The sequence below is a fragment of the Lemur catta genome, chromosome 5 (genome assembly GCF_020740605.2).
Source record: "Lemur catta isolate mLemCat1 chromosome 5, mLemCat1.pri, whole genome shotgun sequence".
In the NCBI taxonomy this organism is placed as follows: Eukaryota; Metazoa; Chordata; class Mammalia; order Primates; family Lemuridae; genus Lemur; species Lemur catta.
Window position 1 is genome coordinate 93,147,030 of NC_059132.1, and position 12,206 is coordinate 93,159,235.

The following is a 12,206-nucleotide window of genomic DNA, read 5'->3' on the forward strand; positions in this document are numbered from 1 at the left end:
AATTGGTTCATAAAGACCTGTGATCATATTATGGTAACAGACAATAAAAATGCACATAAAAGATTCTATTTGGGAAAAATGGACAGAACTTGGTGATACTGGGCTAAAGGATGGGAAGAATCATGGAATTTTATTGCTAGAAGATATCTTAGTGTTTATCTAGCTTAGCACCCTAATTTTAGAGAAGAAACCAAACTGAACCAAAGGCTCAGAAACTATTTGTCTTGTTCGTGGTTGCACAACAAATTCATGAAAAAGTCAAATTAGAACTCGTATCTCGTAATTGCTAATCTAGTTAGCTTCTAAGCCTGGCTGTCTGACAGTATTCGCAGCAGTAGGGAATTCAAGTATGAGAGTTGATTGGGAAAGGAAGGATGATGAGTGGATATGTTGATTTTTTGACATCTGTGTAGAAGATTCATTTGGCTTGTGGACATTTGGGCCTAGAGATTATAAATTGAGATTAGGGATTGATAAAGCTAGTTGCAATTTTCTAGAGTCTAAAAGGTCTTAAATGTTTAATTGTCCATGAGCAACTTTGCCATAATATTTACTGACAATATTCCATAGCTTAACATTAAGCAGTTCAGAGTTGTATACATAAAACTATACTTGCTTTTCCTGCCGCAGATTTGAAGGAACATAAGGATAAGCAGATGCTTCTTTTAGGGGAAGAGGGTGTTGGTTTCAAGTTTGACAGATTCTGAATGATGGGCATATTGACATTACCAGAATTTAGGTTTTGAGATGCTCTATGTAACCATTGCCAAGAGTAACTAAATTAGAAACTCTTTAAACACTAGAGTTGTTTAAGTTTGTACTTATACTGAAACATATTAGTTTCATTTGTTGTCTGATAATATGATACAAAAAATTAAAATCATGTAAATTTATAATTAAAGCTTTTATCTTTTTATTTTTTTATTTTTTTTTGAGACAGAGTCTCACTGTTGCCCAGGCTAGAATGCCATGGCGTCAGCCTAGCTCACAGCAACCTCAAACTCCTGGGGCTCAAGCAATCCTTCTGCCTCAGCCTCCCAAGTAGCTGGGACTACAGGCATGCGCCACCATGCCTGGCTAATTTTTTCTATATATGTATTTTTAGTTGTCCAGCTAATTTCTTTCTATTTTTTTAGTAGAGAAGGGGTCTCGCTCTTGCTCAGGCTGGTCTCGAACTCCTGAGCTCAAATGATCAGCCCGCCTTGACCTCCCACTGTGCTAGGATTACAGGCATGAGCCACTGCGCCTGGCCATATCATTTTTCTTTTTGAGAGTTTTTGGTGACACCCTGTGATAGCAGATAAAACTCTTTAGCCTCCTTTTCTTAAGAACCTTCATTCACCTGATCCTCCCCAACCCTCCAGTTATGTATAAACTGCTCTCAGTAGTTATTTTGCAGTTTCTCATAGAGAAACTTTTGGTTCCTTCCTTTTTGCCTTTGATCATTATTCTGTCTCTCAAAAAATGTATAATATTCTAAACCTGGTTGAAACTTTCCTTTTCCAGGAAGACTTCACTCATTCATTCCACTAGATTTTTCCTCTTCCATTTTTGTGGATCTACTCAGTATTTAAACTAAAATTTTATACTGTTTCTCTTTAGGTGCTTTTTGTCATATATGTTTATTTATAATATATATCCAGCTGGGTTATGGAGATGATTATTTTCCAAGTCATGTGTGCTCAGATTTTACATATGCCTTGTAAAGCCTTTGAATCAAAGACTTTATTAAAAGGATTTGTTCTGTAAAATTTGGATTCAGTCCAAAGGCTGCCCTCAAGGCCACATGTGGCCCCAAGGCTGCAGGTTCCCCACTCCTGGAACCAATATTATCTTTGTAAAAGGATGTGCTATAAAGAGTGCCTGAAGCATTTGCATAAGGGTCTATATTAACTTCTCATCAGAGTGGCATCATCAGAATGTTTGTTAAAAATAATTGTAGGCAATAAGGAATTGTTTCATTAATAGACATAGATATCTTCATAGAAAGAATTTGTAACTTGTCAATCATTTGATATTTATTGAGAACTTAGAAATGTACATCTGTGCTCTGAGAGTAGGAACAATCTTTAATAAGTATGATGTGATGGCCTCAAAATTGTTTTAATGTGACTTGTTTCATCTCATGCATACTTTTGTGGCTTCAGCAGTCTCTATGAAGAGGAGATCTCATTAAATTTTTCTAGCTCAGAGTTCTTGTGGTTATCTCCACCCAATGGCTCAGAGGCACTTGAAACACAGCAAGGTGTAAACTAAGCTTATCATCATGTCTCCTAAATATTTTCTCTGTATTTGTACGTATTGTCATCCAGTTCCTGATTCAGAAAACTAAGAGGCATCATAAATTCTTTTCTGTCCCAACTCTGCCTTATAAATGCCTCTGTGATCCTTCAGTTCTCCATCACTATATCGTTACTGCCTTTGCTTAGCCTATCTCATTTGAGCTACAGCAGTAACCCCCAAATTAGTTTACCATCCCCCATCTTTCTTTTTCATTTGTCATCAAAATGATCTTTCTAAAATAAAATCTGATCATGTCACTCCCCTTCAATGGCTAATAAATTTGCCTACAGGATATAATCCAAATTACTTGGCATGACATAGAGTCTTCTATGATCTGACCCCTGGCTACTTAGCTCTGTATCTTGTCACTCCTTACCTTAATTTTCTGAACTAATTTTAGTTTCCCAAACACACCATGCTATTTCATAACTCTCTACTTTTGCTCACATTGCTCAGGCTGCCTAAAATGCCCTTCCCTGAAAAATATATACTTTCAACTTTCAAAGTTCAGCTCAAAGAGTTAACATCTTCTAGAGATCTTTTTCTGAATCTTTGATTTCTTTCTCCCCAGGTAGTATCAAATGCCTTCTTTCTTTGGATCTCAACTGTGTACTACACGTACATCTGTTATAGCATTTTTAACCCTTTTATTGCACTTACCTGTGTACAAATCCAACTCTCTTCACTGGTCTTTAAGCTCCTAGAAGATATGGGTCATGATTTTGTGATCTTTATCTTGCCATCATCTAGCACAATGCTAGACACGTGGCAGGTGCTCAAAAAATATTAATATTTTTCGAGTAATCAAATTAAATCATTAATTAAATTAAATTGCACTTTATTGGTGGGATAAAGCTAACTAATTTATTTATATGGATTTTCTGTTTGTGCCCTTTGCCCTTTGATTTTTCAGGGGCACAACTGTTTTCTTAGACTTTCATTATTTAGAAAAATTATTTTATATTCTTCAGCTATGCAGGAATGTGTGACTACTTAGTAGTTTGATTTCCCAAAAAATACACCTGAAAAAAATCATTTTGAATATAATTAATAGAAGGAAGCTTTGCACAATGAATTAAAATATTTCCAGTGTGGCTATTGTCAACCCAGCCTATAAGCAAGATATGACCTTTTTGTTTGTTTGAGACAGAGTCTTGCTCTGTTGCCCCAGCTAGTGTGCTAGAGTACAGTGGTGTCATCACAGCTCACTGCAACCTCAAACTTTTGGGCTCAAGTGATCCTCCTCCCTCAGCCTCCCAAGTAGCTGGGACTATAGGCACGCACCACCACACCCGGCTAATTTTTATATTTTTCCTAGAGACGGGGGTCTCACTCTTGCTCACGCTGGTCTCAGACTCCTGAGTTCAAGTGATCCTCCTGCCTCTGCCTCTATCTCCCAGAATGCTAGGATTACATACGTTAGCCACCATGCCTGGTCTTTATAGTGATTTTTAAATCTGTTTTTATTACCAGTAATCAAAGTTTGAAAGGGTAATAGAGGTGGTTAAATATTTTTATGTTTAATGGTCTCTCTGTATTTAAATATGAAATAAAATCTAGGAAATCTTTAAAATGTGATAGTGAAATGATTTATATATACATGGTTTTGTGGAAGAACATAAGAGCTGATATGAAAGGAATGCAATTCTTGATACCGCTTTATCATGTTAAATGCTAAAAGGTAAATTATGTAAATCACAGTCTATGTATTTCATTATGTTCATTTTTAATCTTTTTTATAATACAAATGAATACTTTTTTCTTTAAAATGTATATGCCAATAATTTTTATATGATATCTTATTTTTTAAAAAAAACATGTATTTTTGCCAGGTAATAGTTTTATTTTAGCTCAGATAACAGATTTTTCTCAGATGTTTCATGTTCCAATTTGAATAATATTGTGTCTGCTATTATAAAAATGGTATGGAAATCTGGAATTCATGGATCACTAGTTTTGATTCATAGTGTCTCTTGGAAACTATCCCATGTGAGAAATGGCCTTGAGCAGATGTGCTTAGTCATAGAATTGCCAGACAGTTCCTTATGTGTTGGCAACTAGTTTTCTGAGCATAGAAAATAGGTTTTAAGATAAGAAATAGAGTTATGCTGTCATTTTCCTATTTCTTTACACTATTTTACTTCAGTGTTATTTAGTGAGTACTTACAGTCAGCCTTATTTGAAAATGTTATCTTTCCTTTTTAATCTTTAAGGGACAGAAGGAATATTAGACTTTACTTCTAGAACACATTGGTCAAGAGTGGAGCTTTAGCTATAGTTAATTAATATTAAGATTATTTGTTTTGGGGGTTTGGCAAGAATAAAATAAATCCATAACACCATTGTTCAGAATTTTGCCTCTAATAGTAGTTTTGTTTCAAAATAATGTTTTTTTATTGCTATTTATAACTTTCTTTTGCAAATACTCCACATTTGTACATCTGTCCTACTTTTGTGTGGTATAAAGTATAGAGACCATAGCCTCTGAAGTCAGCTCTAGTTTTGTATTCTGGCTCAGTCATTGTCTCAGTCCATTTGGGCTGCTATTATATAACAAATGCCTTGGATTGGGTAGCTTATAAACAACAGAAATTTATTTCTTACAATTCTGGAGGTAGGAAGTTCAGGACTAACACATCGATAGATTTGGTCTCTGGTAAGGGCCTGGTTCCTGATTTATAGATGACATCTCTTTGTGTCTCACATGGTGGAAGGGTCAAACAAAGCTCCTTCAGGCCTCTTTTATCAGGGCACTAATCCCATTTTTAAGGACTCTGCTACTGTGACCTAATCACTTCCCCCAAGACCCCACCTCCTAATACCATTACATTGGGGGTTATATAAGGATTGCATTAATCAACATACGAATTGTGAGGGGATACAAACATTCAGACCATAGCAGCCATTTACTGGTTGAGTGACTTGGGCAAGCTGCTTAACTACATGAACTTCAGCTTCCTCATTTCCATAATGGCAATAAAATTACCTTCCTTATAGTGTTGCAATGTAGTATAACTTACTATCTTTGCTCACCTCCATTCTGCTTAAATATCCATCCTATGTAGGTAGGAAGTATATTTACAAATCACATGTTAGTAGATTTTGGGGTTAATATTAATGTTGTAATAAATAGATAGTTGATTATTTCTCTCTCTGGATCTGGGAAATCAGCCTTACCTTTGTTGTTGATGCTGTAATTTATAAGACCAGAGGAAGCATTTCTTTCTTCCTCTTTCTATTATGTTGTATCCTCATTTCTCACCAAATGTGCAATCCCAAATCCTTTCTGCTCCTTCTTGTATCTTGTTCCATCAGTTATATTCTTTCTGTTTTTAAATATTAGTTTCTTGTTTGCATTGTTCTTTTAAACCTCAAATGTATAGACTTGTCTGATGACTCCTCAAGATTGCTATATTTTCTCCTCCCCATTCTTTGATATTGCTTAGAAGAAGAATTTGTGTTTACTCTAGTCATTCTTTGGAACTTCTTTCAGTTTGGATTCGGTCCTACCTCTCTGTTCGTCTCCTCAAGATTACTGGTATCTTTTTTGCCTTAAATAAAATCCTGCATTCTCTTTGGTTGTTGATTCTCCTTGATTGATGATTTTTCTTCCTTTCTCGAACATTACTAGGTCTTTTGTGTTTATGTCCTGATTTCTTCTCTGACCTTTGTGGCCATTTCTTTGCTTCCTTTGCGTTCCCCTATTTTTCTCTCTCTCCTTAGATAATCACATCTACCCTGCCCAACTTAAACTTTCAGCTCAATAAAAGTGTTTCCCAAATACATAATCTCTGGCCTCAATCACTTTGTTGAGCTCCATATTTGAATTGCTAGGTCGGTGGTTTTCCAACTTTATTTTTTAACAATAGACCCCTTAAAAAAAAATTCTTATACAATAACCCCAATATATAAAACTTATAAAAATAGAACTGCTATGATTGAAGTAAGGAGTACATATCTTTCCCATCTTAGTAACTAATACCATCATCAAATCTAGGAATTTTGCTTGATTGCTCTTTTTGGTTATTAGGACCATTTTTTGGTAGACAATATATCATAGAGGACTCTGTTTAAAAACCGCTTTTATTACTTACTGTGAATCCTTAGGTATATTGATAAATCTCTGTCAACCTCACTCTCCTCAACTTGAGTTTGATATAATAGTATTTAATTCACAGAGTATTGTCAGTTTTAAGTGAAATGATTTCAAAGCATTTATAATAGTTCCTGGTACCTAATAAACTACTTGAGATATTATTAGCTATTATTAGATTCATATTTCCTATTGTAGGAAATTATAAAAAATTTATAACTACATAAGTAATATAATTATAGATACTGTTAAAGAGTCACAAGTAAATGAGTTAACATTTACTTGTGAATTTTCATCAAATAATTTCTGTAAGCTTAATAGCACTAATGTGATTTACATTTAAATAGATATATAAAGTGTAATTAAGAAGTAAGGACCAGTTCCTGCACTGAAGTACCTTTCTTCTTGAAATGTATGTTCTTTAGAGAATCAGTTTTATACTCACAGAGTGCTTGATTAGTATGTTATTTAAAATCTTTTTTCCTATTTAAGAAAGTCACATATTGTTCTAAAATCATTTCCTATGGGAAGTCTAGAAGATATTGAAACTTATTTGATTCTATTAGAATGTTCAAAAAACTTGTCTTTCTGTCTTTTGCCACTATAGTCTCTGAAGAAAATAAATATTATCATGAGACAAATGTTTTAATTTTTTATGTTAAGTGGTTACATAATATAAACCTCTGGTGTTTAAGGAATGATCAATATATTGAAGCTTAGGTTCATTTGCATAGAAATGCCAATCAGCAATATTTCTCTAACTGTATAAATTCAAGAAATTATAGATATAAGTATATTCTTAGTGCACTGGAGCTCTTGTTAGGTAATTTATCATGATGATAAACTTCTTTTTCATGAAATAAATTATTTCGGTATAAAATATAACTCATCCACATAAAGTATTAATGACTCCTACTTTGTATGCCTCCCCATTCAGCTATATTTTTCCCTCTTTACTGTCTTCCACATGAATTTTGTTAGTAATAAAGAAATCTTTCAGAATTTACCCCTCACATCCACTTTTAAGTACACAGGAGTTAGTACTGACTTTACCAAATTTAGATTTCTAATTTTTTATTCTTTATGGTCTGTGCAAACAATGTTCATTAATTTACTTGCTTTTTTTAGGCAAGCCAAGTTAGATGTGAGAGTCGCCGCAGCAAAAGTGGAAGAGTTAACAAAAGCGGCGGAAGATCTTCGGGGACAGATGCAAAAGAAGGTATTTTCCATTTCTAAGACAATTGGATGCCTCTTGCTTGGTTTTCTATATGTTTTATTGTTTATTTGTTTTGGATTAGATATTAAAGAGGGTTATTAGAAGATGAATTAATCATTTTATTGTCCCTTAAGTATAAATATGAAAGCAGGAAGCTAAATTATAATAATGAAAAGAACTTGATAAAAAAATTTATTTCCATTCTTTTTAGCCTAATTCAATAAAATGTCATAATCATCCCTAAGCACATCATTACTGAAATGCAAATTAATTCAGGATCAAGTTTTGGTTGATTGCTTATTTGTAAATGGAAGAGAAGCACTTAATACTACATCTTATGTTATTTACTAAAATATTTATTGGCATTATAGACTCTGGTTCTTTTTATATGTAACAGAGAAATTTAAGGAAGATGTCAGGGAAGGGTCAGGCTTTAGATTTAGAAGGATCTATTTATTGGACATTCTAACTCAGGTACTTATAAGCTGTGTAATTTTCTAAGCCTTATTTCCAGATCTGTAAATAGTTGATTATAGATTTCTAATGGTAGATTTGTGAAAGTATTATAAGAACCCTCCCATAAATAACAATTTTAAAACTTAGATAAGTTTTTTTAAAATAGTGGAAAGCACCCAAAACCAGAAAGAAGTAAAAGAAATAAGAATTGTTAGTTTTAGGTTTTCTGACCTGATGGTTCTCTCAACCCCCACAGCTGTGGCTTCAGAAAACAACAGCTTTATATGAGCTTAAGGTAGCCAAGATCAAAGTTTAGGGCTAGAAAAGCAGTTGGAAATTTGAAGAGGAAATACTGGCAGCAAGAGAAAGAAACACACAAAAAATGAGAGCCAAATTCTGAGTATAAATGCTTACCAAATCCATGTCTCACAACTAATCTGCATATGGAAGTAGGGGAGGGAACCCAGGGAGCCCAGTGAAGAAGCAGACAGAGACATGAGAGAAATCTACTCTTGAAAGATACATATAGAACTACATATTTGCTTGCTACTTTTTATTATTGAGTACATGCCAAAAATATGGCATGTACTCAACTCAAGCAACAGAAAACTGAAGGCTTATTGTTTGACGTATCACAAGATAGAGCCCAAAGCTGAAAGAACGGCTGGAAATTACAGGGGAATCTCTGGGAACGAGGAAACCAAAAAGAGTGTGAACCCTACCTCTGCCCAAATCTTGACTGGTTCTCAAATTATGTAGGCACAGAGGAATTCCCTCAGGCCTAGCTACACATGCAATAGTAGAAAGCAGTAAGAACTAATTGCAGATATCAGTTCCTGCATACTGTAGGGGGAGTAGATTTCAGACTTCAAATCCAAGCAAGATAATTGCCTACTTGAATTTTTTATTTATTTATTTATTTTTTTGAGACAGAGTCTCACTCTGTTACCTGGGCTAGAGTGCTGTGGCATCAGCCTAGCTCACAGCAACCTCAAACTCCTGGGCTCAAGCGATCCTCCTGCCTCAGCCTCCCGAGTAGCTGGAACTACAGGCATGTGCCACCATGCCCGGCTAATTTTTTATTTCTAGATGTTTTTAACTGTCCAGATCATTTCTTTCTATTTTTAGTAGAGACAGGGTCTCGCTCTTGCTCAGGCAGGTCTCAAACTCCTGACCTCAAGCAATCCTCCTGCCTCAGCCTCCTGGAGTGCTAGGATTACAGGCGTGAGCCACCACGCCCGGCCCTACTTGAATTTTTTAAAAAGCCATAATCCTCAAAAGAATAAAACAGGATCCAGAATAACTGCAATGTATTATCTACATTATCCAGTTTTTAACCAAAAATTACTAGATAGGAAACTATACTTGTGGGCAGGATTTGGGAGGAGGCAGTCAATAGAAACTGGCTCTCAGTTGACCCAGTTGTTAGATTTACCAGGCAGAAGCTTCAAATCACCTATTATAAACATGTTCAAGGAATTTTTAAAAATATATTTTAAATAGAGTAAAATAAAGTCTTAATAAAGGAAGAGACAGAATTTTAATTGAACTAGAAAATTTTAAGAAGAGAAAGTCTAGAGTTTGAAAGTACAGCAACCGAAATAAAGATTTTGTTAGATGAACTCAAAAATAGATTGGAAAAGACAGAAGAAATAATCAGTGAACTTGAAAACAGAGCAATAGAAATTGCCCTTTCCAAGGAAAAGAGAGTTTAAAAGACTGAAGAAAAATGAACAGTTTCTCAGAGATCTGTGGAACACTATGAAGCAATCCAACATAAGTGTAGTTGGAATTACAGAAGGGAGGGGCAGGGGAGTAGAGAAAGTATTTAAAGAAATTATGCCTGAAAACTTCCTCAATTTGGTGGAAAACATTAAGATTCAAGAATCTCAGTGAACCCCAAGTAGGATAAACACAAAACTACTTTTGAACACATCATGATGATACCAACAACCAATTATAAAGAGAATACTTGAAACTCACAACAAAAAATAACCTAAACAGGAAAACAATAACATTAATGACTGACTTCACATCAAGAAACTGTAGAAACAGAAAACATTGGAATAATATATTGAAGTGCTAAAGAAAAAAATGCTCACCAAGAATTCTGTATCCAGAAACTATATTTCAAAAACGAAGGCAAAATAAAGACATTTTCAAATAAAAAACAAGAGAATGTGTCCCCAGCAGACCTATATTTCAAAAAATTCTGAAGGAAGTTCTTTAGGCTGAAAGGAAATGACACCAGATGGCAACTCAGATATAGGAAGATATTAAAAGCAACAGAAATGATAAATATAAAGTAACATATGTACATATTTTTAATATCTTTAAAAGACATGATTGCTTACAGCAGAACATATAACACCGTATTTAATGGATTTGTAAAGGATGCAGATGTAATATATGACAACAGTGGCACTAAGTACTGAGATAGTACATGGAAATACACTGTTGAAAGGTTCCAATGTTTTCTTTGAATTAAATATTAACTAAATAAATTGGGATAAATTAAAGATGTATATTGTAATTTGTACAGCAGTCACTAAAATATAATTCAAAGAGAGATAACTAAAAGTAAGAGAGGAATTAAAATGATGTCATTAGACCAGGTGCAGTGGTGCATGCCTGTAGTCCCAGCTACTCAGGAGCCTGAGGCAGGAGGATCGCTTGTGCTCAGGAGCTCAAGTCCAGCCTGGGCAACATAGTAGGAACCCATCTCTAAAAAAATAAAATTTTTTTAAAAATGACATTGTAAAGAATATTTGTCAACACAAAAGAAGGCAGGAAAAGAGAACAAGACTTTTTTTAGAAAGATGGTACAAATAAAATCTATTAATATATTTCAAGGCATCACACTATATCAAAAAGAAAGGCCCCTGTGATCACCTTGATAGATAGAGAAATAGTATAACATAGTTAAGAAGCATATTCTAAAGACAGACTATCTGCATAGAAATCCCTTTCTTGTTTTTTTAGACTTACACTATAGAAATAGTTTGAAATATTGGTAGAAGACTACGTGCAATAATAATCTTGATTATTGTTTGTCTAATATAGGATTGATGGTGAAGTTCTCTCCCTCTTTTTATTATATATGTGATATGTTTCCAAAGTCATGTTGCTGCTTTAAACTTACATATTAGAATTGTAGCAGCACAAGTTTATAGCATGAACTGTTTTTCTTTTTTATGCTGTATAATGGTGTATTGAATTTTCACATACTCAAAGTAAGCTTCTAGTTTTTTTATTTTCTAGGAGGAGGATATGGTGTCTGCCCAAGGAAGAGAGGAAGCATCAGATAGGCGCTTACAGCAGTTACAAACTAGTATAAAACAATTAGAAACAAGGTAAATTGTGAAATACATCTAGCTTTGTCTATATGCTTCAAAATATATTCCACAGTAGAGTTTCAGTTTGTGGTATTTACTAGAATATATATTTTATAAATACTAAATCAAAACTATAATCATAGGTTTAAAATCTGATTTAATAGACATTGTTTATTAAAAATTATATTCAACAGATTGTTACACTTTGAACACATATTCAAAGATAATTTGTTTAATAAGAGTTTAGACCCTTTACTAAGTACATTAATTCATATCATAACTTTGGAAGAGAACAATTGATCCAAATTTAGTCCAATGCTTTTTGAAAAGGAATAAAACTTTTGATAATCATGGCTTTTGTGTTAGTACTGCAACACAAAGCATACCTTTATTTTCATTCCTCTTAAGGTCACCCTGCAGATTTTGCAGTGAACCTAGTTGATATTCAGAAGCCTAAAATCTTTCTTTCTTCTGAAGAGCAGTTAAAATGCCAGGCCCGGTGACTCACACCTGTAATCATAACACTCTGGGGGGCTGAGGTCAGTGCATGATTTGAGGTCAGGAGTTCAAGACCAGCCTGAGCAACATAGCAAGATCCCATGTCTCCAAAAAATAGAAAAGTTATAGCCAGGCATGACGGCATGCCTGTAGTCTCAGCTACTCGGGAGGCTAAGGCAGGAGGATCCCTTGAGCCAAGGAACTGGAGGTTGCAGTGAGCTGTGATCATGCCACTGTCTTCATGCCTGGGCAACAAAGCAAGACCTTGTCCCCCCCCCCCAAAAAAAGTTAACATCATAGTGTCAGAGGAAATTTGATATTACCT

General features: G+C 34.4%; 1 protein-coding gene across 5 annotated transcripts in view; it reads left to right on the plus strand.

Moving 5' to 3' along the window:
* SCLT1 (sodium channel and clathrin linker 1) overlaps positions 1 to 12,206 on the plus strand; it is a 134,266-nt gene that overhangs the window by 48,442 nt on the left and 73,618 nt on the right. For all 5 annotated transcript variants that reach the window (XR_006735396.1, XR_006735397.1, XM_045552286.1 and 2 more), the window contains exons 10-11: positions 7,505 to 7,595; positions 11,310 to 11,401. Coding sequence is in view for 3 of the 5 variants with exons in the window: in XM_045552286.1 (XP_045408242.1) it covers positions 7,505 to 7,595; positions 11,310 to 11,401 (183 nt within the window). In the remaining 2 variants the exon portion in view is untranslated. The remainder of the gene's footprint in view (positions 1 to 7,504; positions 7,596 to 11,309; positions 11,402 to 12,206) is intronic.